The 17,995-nt window shown below is 33.1% G+C and overlaps 1 protein-coding gene across 1 annotated transcript; it reads left to right on the forward strand.

The window, feature by feature from the left end:
* The first annotated feature begins 1,085 nt into the window (after positions 1 to 1,085).
* On the forward strand, positions 1,086 to 16,340 carry LOC149080662 (mitochondrial coenzyme A transporter SLC25A16-like). Its single transcript, XM_089239849.1, has 9 exons — positions 1,086 to 1,464; positions 3,853 to 3,945; positions 5,118 to 5,251; positions 5,781 to 5,844; positions 9,318 to 9,439; positions 13,088 to 13,154; positions 14,215 to 14,377; positions 15,579 to 15,647; positions 15,787 to 16,340. The coding sequence occupies exons 1-9, from the start codon at positions 1,395 to 1,397 to the stop codon at positions 15,959 to 15,961; spliced, it is 957 nt and encodes a 318-aa protein (XP_089095975.1). The 5' UTR covers positions 1,086 to 1,394; the 3' UTR covers positions 15,962 to 16,340.
* The last annotated feature ends 1,655 nt before the right edge of the window (positions 16,341 to 17,995 follow it).

A 17,995-nucleotide genomic window follows, 5' to 3' on the forward strand; every position in this document is an offset into this window, starting at 1 on the left:
AGATCAGTTGGCCCCTCCTTTGGCACTGCCCCCCCCATATCTCCGCCCATGGATTTGGCACTCCCACAGTAGATCATTAAGGGGTTGTTCAAGTATTGCATCACCATCGAGGGGGCGAGGTTTCGGATTTGCTGATGTCTGATGACAAGGGGAGGGGGGGTTTGGAGGTTGCTTACGTCATCAACCACCCTTTTCTTTGAAGATATGAAATATTCTAAGCTGCTGACGAAATTTTGCTGACAATGGGGGGGGGGGAAAGGGGGGTCAGTGTTTTGTGCTGACGTTTGCTGACAAGGCGGGGGAGGGGTCGAAAATGGCTAAAAATCTGCTGACGTAATACTTGAATGGCTCCCTTACCCTATGCAACGTTTATTCGCGATTGCCCAGAATAGTCTAACACAATATTTCTCTACCTTTCTGAAAACAAATGCCAGTAAAATGTCTGAAACAATTTGATGGACCACTTGTGTCCTGTATTACGGGGCATTCCTGTTATTTCCGTTGTTCCGATTTTTTTATACTCGTCCCGTTTTTACGATTTATACGATTTGTCCCGATTAGTTTTTTCAACAATACTTATTTGAATTTGTAATATTTACTAAAATAAATAAAACGGTAATTAAAAACGTACTCATGTATTGAAATAATCAAACCAAAATCTCATTCATAAGATTACTCAATGGCCTAATTTGTTTGTTTCTCTCCTCTCCCCCCCCCCCCCTCGCGAATTTTCAGTGACGCACATACAGTAATTAAAGACTCGAGATCGTATCGAGATCTGAGTTTACTCGAAGGATCGTTTAACTCGTAGGGAAGAATTTTACGCAATCGCTGACTAACCAAGAAAGCAACTAGGTATTTTTGGAGCGAATTCCATGTTAAAAAAGGTCCCGTAGATTTCGCCTGGAGTTCAAATCAAAAAAGCGAAGAATTTTACCCCGAGGATAAACACCTTTACGTTACCCTCTCAATTAATATCAGGAGGTCGTTTCTTCCGTATAGCCAAAAAGCTCATCCTGTTGGCAAGTGTTTGGTCGAACGTTGGCGACATTTTTCTTTTCTACTCATCCAGACAACCATACATTAGAACAGCTGATTGCCGACACTCTACAGTCCACGGCAGAAGCTCGTTTGTTGTACGTGGAGTGAGTACGTAGATGTGCGCGCCGGTGTTGTTTAGTCCTCGAGGCTACGAATATGACAGAGCGGACTGGTTTTTCCCGTTACATATTCTTTACGGCTCGACATACAATATCTTTTAAGTTAATGCCGACGTGGCTTTCTTCTATGCATTAACGGAGAAAATAAAAATATTAATCAAAACAGTAGTCTTTTTTTTTTTTTTTTTGACATTTCGCTTCCATTCCTACAACCGCGCCTTTTAATTGTTTACAATGGCGGGTGCCGAAAAGAAAAATGAAGTTCGACAATACGAAGTATATATGAAATCTTTCATTGCTGGTGGTAAGAAAATACATTTTTATGATTCATTAGTCATTCCGGAGATACATATATATTTTTCTATTTAAAACGAGTATGGAACAATTTTAATTTTTGTTAGTAGGTACGTTTCAATGCACGTTCGTTACGTTTGTTTACATGTGAATAAGTTGTTGTGAGGCATCGTGTAAGTTTTACCTGTACTTGTGTATTTATTTATATGATGTTGATTTAAAAAATGCTCGCGCCCCTGTAGAGGTCCTTGAAGTTCTGTAAGCTTGGATAAATTCCAGTTGTCAGTTGTCCAACTCTGTTATCGTGCCCGTGTTTGTTTTTTTCGTGCGGTAACTTATTTACTAGGAACTGAATGACTAAGAATTTCTAAACAACTGGACGTTACTGAAGTAATAAAAGTTAAGGTTACCTTGAAAGAAATTCACAGTAGTTAACATGACGTTATCTAATAGATGTATGAGTAGATGCTTCGACTTTTCATTGAGCACGATCTCTTTTAGCTATGATTAATTAGCGCCACTTGGAGTTTTGTAGAAAAAAATTTTTACGAGAATTTGAGTAAGCTGAATTTACATATGACTTGCGATCTAACTTGCGTTTAAGGGTTGAAAGCTAGAATTGAGTAACCTCAAGATCACTTAACTAATAAAAACAGTGTTTTTAGTTTCGATTTCGGCGCCACCTGCTCTTTAGTGCGGGGGGGGGGGGGGAAAGACAGCGGAAGTTTTGTATAGGTCAGAGGTTTCCAACGTTTTAGTTCCGCGGAACCCTCGATGTTTACCAGACTGTTACATGGAGCCCAAAAAAAGAATGCGAATATAGATATTGATATTTGTATTGTTCAAACAATAAAAATTTTCCAGCTTCTGTTACCGTGAACCCCCCTCCCCCTCCGAGTTCCGCGGAACACTGAACCCGTGATTTAGTCTGGCCATGTTTCATTTCACTGGTTAAAACAGGCTGTTCTCACACTTTCTCAAAAACCTTCTTTTTAGTCTGTCATTATATGCCATTGAGAACAACATTTTGTTATCCTTATTCAAATTTATGAAAATAATTTTTCTTGTCATTTCATGTTCAACAATTTTTCTCATTGATTATTTTAGTTTTCAATCACTATTTTTGTATCAATACATTTTTATTTTCAAAATACTGTACAATGTTTCCCCAAGTTTTGTGTTTATTTCACTCCTGAGAGTTACTATTTATTTCTTTTATGCTTCCCAAAATGATAATTATTGTAAAAAAAAGCGCAATTGTAGTGTTGGTACAATGCAGGGCATTATATAAGGAATATGGGCATTATATAAGTAGTTATGTGCTTACTACGCAAGTACAATATACACACAATACAGCTGATGATCAGGACCATCTTAACCGTTTCAGACCCAACTATTTTTTTTGGAATTTTCAAGATGTTTTTGCATTTTTGACACTCGAAAAATACATTAAAAACATAAATGTCAGCAAATATTTTTTTTTCATGTTTTTACTTTTTTTTGTAAAGAAATTATTCACTGCCTGTTGAAAAAACTTAGCCTTCACTTATTATTCAGCCAAAATGATGCAAGATATATTCATATTAAAATACAATTTTATCTGGAATTTTCTCCTAGAAGCCATCTCAAAACCACCTGAAAGTTCAACGTTGAGGCTTTCATCTGAGAGCAGCACTTATAAAGTTCATATTCACCATATTTCTACTCAAAACTTGCACAATCTCCTTAAGTTAGGGCTTAACTCCCTGAGGTTAAAAAAAAAATTCTGCAGTGAGAAAAGCAACAACCACATTCATGCATGCAAGGTCTGAAAGCATTAAGAGCATTGTAACCCCTCCCCCTTTACCTGGTTAGAAATAACTGTCTACCGATTGGCATACTTGCTCTCAAAAATTGTGCTAAGATCTCATTTTCGTGAGGTCCTTCTGCACTTGAGAACCTTAGGAAGGTCCATGCTTAAAGACACTACTGTTGATGTGATCACTGTCGGTTTCAACTTATTTAAAATATCTGAGCTATGGTGTGTGAAATAACCTTTCCCATACATTTCAATCTTGTAGGTTTTTGCAACTTGAAGCATTTTTATGAATCCTTTTTGCATGCAACTTCTATTACTTGCAATTTATTATGCTCATAACACCCCTTCGTCATGTAATTGAAGACTGTTTAAAATATTCCTGATCTGTTTGTGGTCTTCATGAAATTTTTCTATCTTACACTTGTAACATAACTGGTATAAATTAGTTTTTTTTATACCTTTTTCCAAATGATGTAATCTGATCGAAATAGACAAAATATATTTACCTGACACTAATGACAGTGAATTATGATGTTTGTTTGCATTTAAACATATAGTATGTTATACATTTGTAATACATGCATGTATTTGTGTTAATAGGAGTAGCAGGTATGTGTGCTAAAACAACAGTTGCACCATTGGATAGGATAAAAATACTTCTTCAAGCCCACAATCATCATTATAAGCATTTTGGTAATGTATTGATAATTTTTATTTTACATTTGTTTTTATTATCAGAGTTTTATTATGCAATTTCTTAAAATCCAATTAAATTTTTGATAAGAGTACATCCTTATTTTAAGAAACTTGGAAAAGGGGGTATGTGAGCATTGCTAATATCGGGGGGGAGGGAACTAAAATTTTATTTTTATTCTGAAGATCTTTCATTTTAAATGTATTCCACTAGGTATATTGATCAGAGGCACTGACATGAAGAAAACACTTGGGGGGGGGGGACTGAAAGTTGCTGGTTGTCCCGTATATATACAGGACTCTAGTGCGTGCGCAGGAGAGGGAAGGGTGCATTGCACTTTCGGACATTATTGGGGGGTTGCGCAGACGTCCTACAAAATTTATTGGGGGGGGGATCAAATAGCCTCAGACCTTAGGTTCTGGTGTCTGATATTGATCAACTGAAGGGCATACCCCCCCCACATACTAAAGCAGGGCCCAAAGGCTTAGGTCGGCTCCCCAGCCAGGATTTTTACAGACTCTTCAATATTAAATTTGTTAACGTTTAGAAGTACCACAGAGAGGAATATGGACAAGGTGCATATGTGATGTACTAGTAGTACTGAAGCTGAAGATGTTCTCTCAGAAGGACCATAATGTCAGTATCTGATTAGTTCTTGTCAGAATCTTTCGTGACACAGAAGTACAACAAAAATACAAGATGATTAGCGCACAAACTTCTCGGCCAGACATAATAAAAAAATTTCCATTCAGAATTTCAAATAAATTGTAGGCCCAAGTTTTTCTTGTCCTCATGTGCAGAAAATGGCTGCGGTGCAACAAAAATGATCAAACGAGGGAGACGTCAGTATAACCCGTTAAACTGGGGGGGGGGGCGACTGCAGAAATTGTCAAACTCCCTTATTAAATACCATATCTTTTTTAATGAAGTAGGCTTTAGGCTTTCAGCAAATACAAACTAAGGGGTATAGAGAAACGTCTTTCATTCAGAAATCAACTTTGGAAAATATTTGGGCTTGTCAATACTGAAATAAAAGGCAAAGAATTGAGGTATCATCAATGTTGTTTAAAGCATTAAAAGATTTTATTTATGGCTTTATATAAATCAGATGTGAAGTTTAATGCAATATAGCTTATATAAAATATACATTTTTTATTTCTTCAAAATTTAGGAGTGTTTTCAGGCTTAAAAGGTATTGTAAAAAAAGAAAGTGTTTTCGGTTTGTACAAAGGAAATGGAGCACAAATGGTTCGAATATTTCCATACGGGGCTGTTCAGTTCTTATCTTTTGAATTATACAAAAAGGTAAATTCTTATTTACACACAGTGTTTTATTATAATGGAATTCCAGCTTTTTACAGTTTCTATGTAGGCCTAAACTTTTTTTAGGATTAGAAAATTTTTTGCTATAACAAGATTTTTGCTATAACAGTATTTGTTAAAATGGGAATCAACTGTATTTGATATAATCAACAATGGACAGGTTAAAATGAAAACTTTGTTTCACTTGGCCATTTTTTACAAAATAAGCCATAGGATAGATTGCAAATGTATCATATCATATAATGTAAAATATTAGAGACTTTCCTTCTTTCTGCTGAATTTTCTTTATTAATGCTAATAATTTTTTTGAGTATTTTCAAATGAAGTTTTTCTAAATATGATGTGTTTTAGCAATTGGCACAAATAATCATCAAGATTGTTTTGATTTGGTGTCAGGTCTCTTGTAATACCCCAATCGTACCTTCATGTTATTATGTATTCCTAAATATGACTTGTGTGAGTAGTTTCATAAATATATTTTGTATTGAGTTTAAGATGATATGCATTGCAGGTACTTAGAGACACATTTTGTACAAAGTCCCATGCTGTAAAGTTTTTTGCCGGTTCTATGGCTGGTAGGTATCAAATTTAAAAAAAAAATTGGCAATTCCTGAAATGTATTTGAATCCCAATGAAACAACATATTATAAATCCTGATGTTGTCAAAAAGTATAGTTCCAGGCAAAACTTTTCTTTTGCACAAAGTTGTAAAAAATGCGACTTAATTCAGATTTACAGTAATGAAACATTTAAGTTGTTAACATGTAATATTTATTCAGAAATAGTATGAGGCCTGAAGTATGTAACACAACCACTTTTTAGTTGTGTGGGTATCGTGAGGATTCAGGTTCGAACCCAGTTGATATCACACTGGTAGTCAGCTAAAGTTGGTTTTCCAATTTCGAGGCCCAATGCAAACTGGTCTCCGATTTGAAAAATCTCTAAGCTTCTTCAACATAATACTTATATAACATGAAAATTCAAGCATTTACCATCTTCACTTCAAAATATAAAAGGCAGATAGCAGCTCCAGCAAGAACACAAAATAAACACAACTCTGATAACATAAATTTTGTTGGTGACCACAAATACACTTGGGTCTCAGAACACACACATGCCGATATGAACTGATTCTACAGAAATTGCACAGAGGAATGTATACGAGGGGGCATGAACAGTTTAGTAGTAGTAGTATTTAGCATACATGGTTTCACATACTCTGAGAACATGTTTTTTTTTGTAAACATTACTTGTTGTTTTTCTCAAATCTGTCTTGTCTGAATGACTATGTAGTGTCAGATTTAATGTATTTTTTATAAGTTACATGCATCAGAAGAACATGTGAATAAATTAATTGTGATGTTTCCACATTTTTATTTTTGAAAAATCTCTATTTTCAATATGTATATCTTGCCATATTTGACAGCTTTATACTTATGCAAAAAACCAAATTAGAAATCCATAATTTGTTCAGTTACATTAATATCTTTTTGAATGATTTCATATCTCAATATGCATCATGAATTAAGATTATCCTTGATTGATTTATGCTTATATGCTAGGGTAGTGGTTCCTAACCTGTGTTAAATGTACCCCAAGGGTAGCCTATATAACGCACCATTCAGGGATAGTTGAAAAATAATCCACAGTGGTGGAAAAAAATGTGTGAATACCTGCTCCTATACACATATTTAGAGAGTTCTATAAATGCATAGAAAACATTTGTGAAGTATGCAAGCCTTCAACACATTTCAAGGGATATATAAGCTTTTTACGTATTTCCACCACGAGGTATATGAAGTATAAAATGTTGGGAACAACTGTGCTAGAGTGATGAGATAAGTAATGAAATGTTTGATCTATCACCATGTGCCCTTGTGATGATGCACTTGGATAATTAGTTGTGTCAACAATAGCACACATTGATGGTATGGGAACATTAGGTTATTGCATTAGTGAATAACTTATAGGCAAGATTTTTTGATGAATCTTTGCTTAAATGTAATTAATGTGTTTTTAAAACAATCTCTATTCATGAATAATTTTCTGATAATTCCATAATATAATTGTTATTTTAACACATTGTTGAAGGGAGATGTGTATTGGCATTTTTCATTTGCCAAATTTTGAAGACTGGAGACGTGAATGAACGTTTTTAATTTTTCAAGTGCAGATGATGAACCATCATCCAAACATGAATCCAGGTTGTTTTCTCAGAAGACGTGAGACAATAAATCGCATCTTGTGCATGCAAAACTGTTGTTTTTATTTAATATATTTTGTTTGTAATTTTTGTTATAAAATATTTACATTGCTTTGAATGTAGATGCATTTGTATGCTGGAAGTTGTAGGGAACTGAGGATAGATTTATTTCTTTTGCAGTTATATCATCAACAATTTGTGAAATAAGTCTGAAATATCAAAGAACGCTTACACTATTTTAAATCGATGCATTTATAAATGCATAAATACAATAAAGAAACTTTTTATCATCTTATCTGTGAAGAAACCTGAAAATATATATGCAGAATTCGTGAAATTTTGCCTAATTTTATTTCTTTGTATGCATACAGTGTGATTCAAAACTCAACGTTCAAATTTTTAGGGGAGGTAGAAAACACAAACAAAACAGAATCACATAGAAATGCATGACCAGAAACCCCAACCTGATCAACTGGAGGATAAACGAAGATGCAGAAACTACAAGTCAATAATTAGTGGAAAAACTTTATTTAGCAATATTTAGCCTGGATTTCTTGTGGGGGCCCTGAAAGCCATGGTCTACAGGATTTTTGTTGACTCTAACACAGACCTCATTGCAAGAATCTCTGTTGCAGCTGCAAACGTCTGCGAAATGCTGGGCATTTTTGAAAGAGTTCGAAAATCAATGCATCACCGTTGTGAAGCATGCATAACTGTGGATGGTAAAAACTTTGAGCACTTGTTAGGAAACTTAGTGTGTACACGTACTGTCCTCCTGTTAATACAAATACAACGCCACAACAGACAAAATGCCCCACGAGGTGGCTGAGAAAAAGATGCCCATAAAAATATATAAATATATATATATAAATATGTAAAGTATCGCTAAATATAAAGAGTTTTCCCACCCATTATTGGCTTGTCATTTCTGCATCTTCGTTTATTCTCCAGCTGATCAGGTTGGGGTTTCCGGTCATACATTCCTATGATTCTGTTTTGTTTTTGTGTTTTCTACCTCCTCTAAAAGTTTGTACATTGAGTTTTGAATCGCCCTGTATTTATTAGATCTTTCATTTGAATAAAATGTAATAAGATATCAAGAATGGAGGTAAGGAAGAAACCTCATTTAAATTAATTTACTACTTTTTAAATATTGATTCTGACTTATGAATTCGGTTTTGTTGTTTATATGTGAAGTCTATATTAATTAGAGATTCTTTTAAATTATAGAAAGGCACATTTTTTCTGTATGGTATGACAATATTCCATAAACACCAGTGGTGTATTTAGTGATTTTCTGTGCATGGAAGCATATATTTTCACTGCGCACAGCCACGCATGCATGCAGCTTTGAAGAAACTTTGTTGAATAGCAACTTTGTAAATAATTTTTGTATAAATTCTAGCTTATTATATGGGTTTTCAGTTCACTTCAGTCATGGGCAACTACTTGAGTAGTATTCAGGAGCATGGGAGTGATAGTCTTGAATGGTCTTATGTATATATATCTTATTATTAAATTGCATTAAAATTCATTGCGACAATGTGGTAGGGGACATCAATTTACCCAGATCCTTATGATGTTACTTGAGATTGCTCTCATCCAACTAGTTTTTAGGGAATCTGTTATGGGATGTAAAATCTCTAATGTTGTACTTAAATTTAATTGTAACACTTTTTTCATGAGCTGTTGACTAGACAGTCATAGTCGATTATGTAGCCAATATGTGGAGTTTAGCTTTTAGGAAGTAATTGTGGGAGGCACTGTAATGCCTCCCACAATTACTTCCTAATTCATTTTTTAAATTTTAAAAATTATGTTTGCTTACAAATATTTTTCTTCTAGGAGTGACTGCAGTTGTAGTTACATATCCCTTGGATGTTGTGCGAGCACGACTGGCATTTCAAGTGTCTGGAGAAGACATATATTCTGGAATTCTGGACACATTGTCATGCATAATCAAACAAGTAAGAAGTATTCATAACTGTTGCATCATTATGAAATACATATTTCCATGCATTTTTTATGGAATGTCTAAAAATGATGAGATTGTGCAACATATTGGAAAAATCAACACAAAAGTTCACCATTTTTTCAGAACATGACTTTCTTCAGTCTGGAATAATTCTCACTTTTTCTAAAAAAAATCTGTTCAATAATCCTCTTTTATTGGTAATTCAAAAATTCAGTGCTTTTTTATGTAGCTAATCTTCTCAATACAACTTGACCTATGCAATGAAATTCACACAAAAGAATGCAATGATGGGTTTATCAAAAGAATATCCGGTATCCATTAGGGAAATTTTCTTCATATATTTCTTCAAAATATTAATGGCATGTCTCTTGGCCAGTTCTCGAGTATACCACCAACAAATGTTCAAGATTTGTCAAAAACAGATCAATTAGAAAAATGCTTAGATGAAAGAGACCTAAAATGGTCAGAGAGACTTGCATCCAGTTTTCAGTTTATGATCAGAAGATGAAACGGAAATTCCCAGAACTGGGAAAACAATTAGCTGAACTTATCTACTTTCTTGAGAAATTAAAAAATATATATTTACTGGAGTGCATATGAAAGTTTGTGCAATGTGACTAATTCAAGACATAGAAGTCTAATGATGATTTCAATTCTTCAAATGGATGAGCCATTGGAAAAGTTTCTTAAAAAATATCACTTAAATTGAAAGTAATCACTGTACAAAATAAAAAAAATATGCAAAGGAGTTTTGCCTAATAAATTGCCACTTTTATAAAAATTACTTCAAGAAGTGAAAACAAAATTCGCATTTGGTTGACACAAGAAAGTGGTTAATAAAGTAAATTTAATGAATATAAATTTGATAAATATCAATACTCTAATGTCAAAACCACGTTTTATCTGGCATGTCAAAATCAACTATTTCAAATATAAAGTAACACTAAAAAACTAGTGTCCCTCAATTTTTCAAACATGTCAGATATGCACAGCAATACATTATGTTAGTTTTTTATATTTATATAGTAAAACAGAAAAGGAAGAGGTTTTTATTTTTAAATTTCCAGATTTTTCTCAAAATGATAAATTGTACAATTTCATGTATTACAAGAGAAATTGGTTCATTTAAAGTTTTAGCCATTGTAACTTTAGGAGTTTTCCTTGAGTTTCTTATTCAATTTTATGTTGATATTACATTTTTAATTTGATTTTTTTGAATATTTTGGATAATTTAAAGCTTGACTAAAATGTCATTTGCAGAATTTCTGTTTTCTCAGAATCCTTAGCTACCTTTTAGTCATCATTTTCGTTATTCTGTTGTTTACTTATCCAGAATATAGCATGTAGTCTGTATTGAAAGAAATTATAATGAACAAAAATTGAGCATTTTGTTATGGCTCTAAGCTAAAAGCAATGATTTCATTACTGGTCCCACACACTGTCTTTTGTCTTTCCAAGGGCAACTGGTGTTTTATCAGATTTTGGATGACTATATTAGTGCTTGCTAGGATAGATGCAAATGCCGCTGTTCAGAAAATACAAAAGTATGTGTGTATAGGACAATGAAATCATAAAGACTTTGAATAAAAAGAGGGTCTCCTTTAACTCTTTTTCGACTTTCATTTTAAAAAATTGAATAAGAGGACCTGTGATTACCCTGAAGAACATAAGTGCATTTTGAAGCAGTTTTAAATTAAAAACAGCATAATACATCATTGAGCTACCCTGTGATTTGCTTCAAAGTTTAAGAGTTTGCTAGAAAAAATTAAATTTATGGGTTTTTAATTTTAAAGGGTAAGCCAGATTGGTTTGATAATTTCAAAGCCACAAATAACTTGACAGTGAAAAATAGTATCTGTTGAAAAAGAAAAGGTAGAAAAATGACTCGACAAGTTGTTGGAGCATCTTACTGAGTGTGACCCAAAAAAATGTTTTTTTGTCGGACTCTCAAAGCAGTGTAATGATATAGCCATTGAAATTATTTTGTAAAGTTAAAAGTAAAGCTTTATACTGTATATATATATGTATGTGTAAAATTACATCTTTCAGTTTTCTAAACCAACTTGCAGATTTTGTGCAATGTGTCAGAGCATCCAAAGAAAAACAAATGAAAATTACAAATTTCTTTAAATGAAATATTGTTTATGACAATTTACATTTTATACCATAATTGCCAATTACAACAATAAACTTGGAGTGAGTGTTAGTATTCAATAAATTTTTATAATTATCTAGATTTTTTGATTTTTTGTAAGAACTGGATAATTCAAATTTCGGATAACTCAAACGTTTTTTCAGTCCCTCTTTGAGCTTTGAATTAACCAAGTTCCACTGTTTATTTGAGAAGCAATGTGCTATTCATTTTACTAAAAGCTCAGTTTTCTACTGTTGACATTTAAGGAAAATGAGTGAAAATTTGAGTAGTTTTTGATTTTTTATACTCGTAGTGGGAGACCAGAACTAGGAGGTTTCATTGGGGGGGGGGGGATTTCCCAAAACAAAGTAACAAAATCAGTTTGATACCTGGTTCATCCTTGTCAGAAAACTTTCCTGACTGGTACAACAGAAACGGTGATATGACTACAGAAAAAGATGCTACTGCAGGGATTCCCACATCAAGGAGTTAGCGCACCAACCCCTCGGTGAGTATAAAAAAGGCTGCTGCTCGGAGTTGTCAATAAATTGTAGGTCTCTCCGTAATTAGCCCTCGTGTGCAGGAAATGACAGTGGTGCGACAAAGATGATCAAATGATCATTATGAAATCAACTTTTACAGTAGAGGGAGCGGAGAAATAACATTTCCCCCCCCCCCACCTAAAAGAATTGTTATGACTCTGCTTATGGTAGTCAAAATATATTTGACAACATTTTATCTCAATAGTTATTACTTTGAGATTCTAATTGCTTTTGCAAACAGTTTTTTCTGAAATAATCCACGTGTATTCAAGGACTTATGCTGGGTGTTATGGAAATAAACAGCCAAATTTTAGAGGGTGGTTGGTAGTTTAGCTTAAGATTTACATATTTTGTCAAAGAATGTGTGTCCAGAAATGCTGTGTTTAGGTGTTAGAGTATGTGACATAAGCATATAATTTCCTGATCAGATTTTTAAGAACGTACACCACTATATAAATTTAGTGGTTATAAATATGCCTTAAACGCTGCACAATTCCTTACTAAATGACTGCCAAGTTTCCAAACAAATTGTGTGAATTTTGTTCAAGAAATGAATATGAAGATTACAATTTTCACAGGTTTTTATTTGTGATCAAGTTCTCATAGATTGTAATTTGATGAAAGGTGACACAAATTACTTAATATATTTTACAATGAAAAAAATCATTCTTGACAATTATGCTGGGAGGAAATATTATTTGAGTGATAAAACAGATTTATTTTTAATAATAATTTTGGTTTTGTTCTACAGCACTTTAGCATTACTACATAAGAAATAGTGATATTTAATTTGAGGTGTAAAATTATATATTTTTTCTATTTTCATAAAATATGAAAACTTAAGTGCATTAAGTGTAATTTAGAATGGTTTTTTGGATTCCTAGAGAAATTCCATGAAATGAAAAGCTATTAATTTAAAATTTTATTTTAGTTTTCTTAAATTGGTTTTTGTAATGAATTACAGGAAGGAGGTGTTCGAGCTCTGTATAAAGGACTTTCACCTACTATATTAGGAATGATTCCTTATGCAGGTATATATAATCCTGTCTGTAAAATACTGTATTACTACAGAAATAACAATCAACAAAAATAAATACAGGGTGATTCAGAAAAGATGGGAAAAACTTTTTAAGAGGTGTTAGTGTACACAAAAAAATAAATAAAATAAATTTTTTTTTTATTCATTTGTTTGTTTTTGTGTGTACTACCACCTCTTAACATTTTTACCATCTTTTCTGAATCACCCTGTATAAGCTGGATAGAAACTATTTTCACACAAATAATTTGATTTTGATTAGTTACAGTTAGTAACACAATTACAAAGGCTAAAACTGCAGATTCTTGGTAATTTCCTCTTTCAGATGATGTTGACATACAAAATAGGAAGATCTGTATTTCTTACATTATGCATTTCTTACATTATGCATTTCTTCTCATATCAACAGCTTTCAGAAAAAAAAGTATAGATAGAATTTTATGTGCAAGCATTGTTTTTTTTTCATATCATATATTCAAAATTGTGTATTTTTTTCACACATTTTATATCAAATTAAATATATTTCTATAATAAATACTGAAATTTCTCAACTTAACTTCAGGCAATAGCCAAAAACTTTCAAAATAATGTTTTTTTAACCATTCACTGTAGGGAACTGTAGTCACCTCTTGGATCAAACTTATCTGTTTTGCTATAGATTAAAACTTTTAAAATCAAGTTTTCTGTTATATTTGTAAACTATTTGGCTGTGTTTGGACTCAATCATTTACCCTGTATACTTAATAGTCCATCTTTGTGTATGCACACACACACACACACACAGTATCTAACCATATATATATATTCAGTATATCATTAGATAAATACTACCAATTTCAGTTTGTAAGTCTCAAGGGTGCTTAATAAAGACTATGTAAGATCAAAAGATGCTGTAATCATTTCAGCAGCAGTTAAAATTTTGAAATTATACATTCTTTAACTTTTTTTTGTCTCCTAATGTTTGTTGTTTCTGAAAATTAGATTTCTGATTAATTTACCAATTAGTAAAATTCATGTTTTGGTATGTGATAGAACCATTGATTTAATTATTATAGGCCTCTCATTTTATGTGTTTGAACGGTTAAAGCTCTTGTGTTTGGAATATATGCCAAATGTTTGTGGACGATCACATTCTGGAAGCAGTGGAGGAATTGTTTTAGCAGTTCCAGCTAAGCTGATCTGCGGTGGTCTTGCAGGAGCTGTAGCACAAACAGTTTCGTGAGTTTGTCTCCATTCTAGTATGTTATGTGATTGCCAAGCATAAACTGTAATAACCTGTAATACAGTTGATGCTTGTTATAAAACTTCCATCATTTCAATGAAAACATAAATTTTATTGGGTGGTCTTCATATTAAAAGGGGAAATATATAAGAGAGTGATTATGTGAAAACATTTAGACTTATTGTACCGGTCATTGTAATGGAACAGTCACTGTAACTCATAGTTGTCATAAACAGCATCAACTGTATGTATCTTTTTAATAATTTAAAATTGCTGTAGTAAATTACAATTGTTAAACAGTAATGATGTGTAGTCAATGCATGGTTATGTGAGCATTGTGATAGCTTCATATCACTAATACTTGGGCTAAATCTTGATAGCTGCACATTAATGGGTGGCTGTAGTTTGTTTCCTGTGGTTTTCAGCTTGAGCTTCACACACATGCCTCATACACAAACGTAGCGTGTTTCCCCTATTAACTGCACTAGTAGTCAGAAATATACATTTCTGTGTTCACGAAATAAAGTGTTTTCCTTTCCCCCATTTATCGCAAATCATCAGCAAGTGATTCAGTTGTTTACTGGTTACCTATTTATGGTTGGAACAGTTAGAGGTAAAAACAAAGTCTACTAACAAAGGAAACCAGATCTGAAACAATTATTTCCTCAAATTTTTTTAATTTTTCACCTGTGCAGACCCATTTTTTTCCCCATTGGTATGAGAATATAATGAGATATTCAACCATTGTATACAATGGTGTATATGGTGATTTTGTGTGTGCAGTAGCATTTTTGCCATGCACAGTAACGTATGTTTGTAGATTAAAAATAAGTCATAAATGCATATATAGAAAAGTTCATTAATTTTCGAATTTCTCTCTTTCAATTTGGAAGATAGATTGTAGTTCTTATGAACACATAGCAGCAAAACCCCAGACCTACATATATTGTCAGGATTTATAGTACTGAACTTTCTAGAGGTTCTCTGGAGAATTTTTATGGGAAGCATGTGTGGTTGGTTATAGTAGTGGCTGATTTCTGGATTAAATTATTGTATTCATCCAAGAGAACTATTTTTTTTATTCACTTAGGGCTAGGATTATAAAAATTGATGCATAGATAAAAAAAATTAAAATTTCTATAATAACGTATTCTATGATATAAAACATTTTATACATTAATTTCTCTCCTACTTCAGATATCCTTTGGATGTTGCTCGGAGGAAAATGCAACTCAGTATGATGCGACCGGAAACCCACAGATTTGGGTAATACATTTTTTTAAATTTCCTTATGCATAGCTATAAATATTTTTTCTAATACATTGGCAAAATGTCAAAGAAAACTGTAATGCATAATTGTAAAGTTAGTAAATATAGAAGATAATCTCGTTTTTCAACATTGCAGGAAAGGATTGGTAACGACATTAGTGTTGACATTCCGTGAAGATGGCATTGTACATGGACTCTATCGAGGAATGAGCATAAATTATTTACGAGCAATACCTATGGTTGCTGTCTCATTTTCCACTTATGAGGTTACAAAGCAATTATTAGGTTTGGACACAGGAATAGAGTCTTGATTAGATAATGGATTATATGCACTTTATATATTTAAGTTGTTCCTATTGCATTTTAATATTGAATGCTTTCATCCAGCATTTTATAAATGTATTTTATATTTATATATTTCTCAAGTCATAGATGTTGAAACTACATCAGGAGTCTCATATTTATTTTGTACTTACACTTCCATTATGTTGTAGTTCATTCTGTAAATTATTTACAAACATGACTTGGATATAGTTTATTTTGCCAAAATGTTTTTTATCTTGGGCTGTGAAGGATATCTGACCAGTCATGTTGAAATTAAAGATATAACAACATGTTGTACATTGGTTTCAGTTGAATAAACTCAAAATCTCTGTCTTACACAGAAATAAACACACATTTTATTCTTTATCTCATTATTTCATCAGCACTATTCATGCATTTTTTTTTTTTTATGGTTGAGAGGAAACAAAATAATAATGAATGCAAAAATGACCAAGATATCTCAACTTATGAGTAATTTTAAGGTATGAATCAAATTGGCAAAAAATCATGGAAGTCTTGATATATTTTAAAGTAAACTTCCTCAAATAAATAAATGGAAGTTTCTTTGTTTTGTTACATGCAGGTTTCAGATCACTGAGATGTGTCATTGTTGGGTGAATTGATAGGAGTAAAGATCATCACAATAGGTCCTGTATTCCCATTATTTTTGGCTTTCTTGCCAGGAGGGGAGGTGCCCATAAATATGAGGATTAAATGGTCATTGAAGATGTCCTTATCATACAATAGTTTTGCTTATGATCCCATCATTTTTTTAGAATTAAACAATTTATAATATTCGATTAAACATTCAATATCCACTAAAACATCCCCCACGCTATCAGTGATCAGTCACTTTGTTTTATAGTCTGGGCAAAACTGGGGGGGGGGGGTCACTGAATTCCCTGTTACCATTCAACATTACAGGAGTGCTAAGATTCACGCTCGCTCAGTGTCCTCCTAACACGGGCCCACCCAGGCATGGCCTGAAGTGTAAAGAGGATATCATGAAAATGAGATCTGGTTAAAATTTTTGTAAGCAAATATATTTTGAAAGATGGGCCTCAGAGAAGTCACTGAGTACCAGGATGCTCTTAAGACAACCCGGCGATGGCCCTGGCAGCAACCAGAAATTTATTTTGGGGAGAACTGATTGTACAGTTCATATAATTCTAAATTTATCAGTAACATATTTTGAGGAGGGAACTGGACCCTTGCTTGGTACCCTAGAGCAGATGTTTTTAACATGAACATTCTTGCAGAACCTCAACAAATTTTGAATATTTCTGCAATATACTGAGTGTCCTGTAAATTTTATGTACTGTGGTCCAGCAATCATTCCTAGGAGATAAAGCAATAAAAAAATATTTTTGTTACAATTTTATAAGTTTTGTAATGGAAAATAACATTTGTGTGTGTGCGTGACCTTTCATCCATTGTATAGGGTTGAAACCAGTTTGATTTCAAAAAACTTAGTTTAAAAAAATTCCTACAAATTTTTCACAGAAGCCAATCAAATGGAAAGTAAAAAGGTAGAGAATGCATAATTCTTTCTCTCTGAAGCTGTGAAGGCTGCCAGATGTCTTTTGCTTATCATGTGATATGCATTACTTGACAGTGCTGATTGGACAGTGAAAGCACACGTTATCTAGGGTGTGAAGTCTCAATTTTCATTTTGCTCACTCACATATAGTGATGGTCACTTGTGAGAAATTTACTATATACTTTGCTTTCAACAAAAAAAATGTTGAATTTGGCTCAAATGACCACAGTCCTTGACTGATGAGGTCTTTGGGAGAGAAAAGACTGAAATTACTGTTTTTTAGTTGTTTGATCATCCATCAGAGAGACTTGTGTTGCACCTCTAAGATCTAGTATGGTGGAAAGAAGGCTATGGTGCTGCAGCCGTAACAGATTTTTTTGCTTGGGGGGGGGAGAGAAGAATAGCAATAGTCAGGCATATTTATTACCTTACGGGGAAACATTGTAAGCATTAGGGTTCCAAATTCCCAACATTTTGGGGC

This window comes from Pholcus phalangioides, unplaced genomic scaffold (assembly GCF_987345545.1).
Source record: "Pholcus phalangioides strain wild (caught in Gottingen) unplaced genomic scaffold, Ppha-v1.0 ptg000011l_1, whole genome shotgun sequence".
Taxonomy (NCBI): Eukaryota; Metazoa; Arthropoda; class Arachnida; order Araneae; family Pholcidae; genus Pholcus; species Pholcus phalangioides.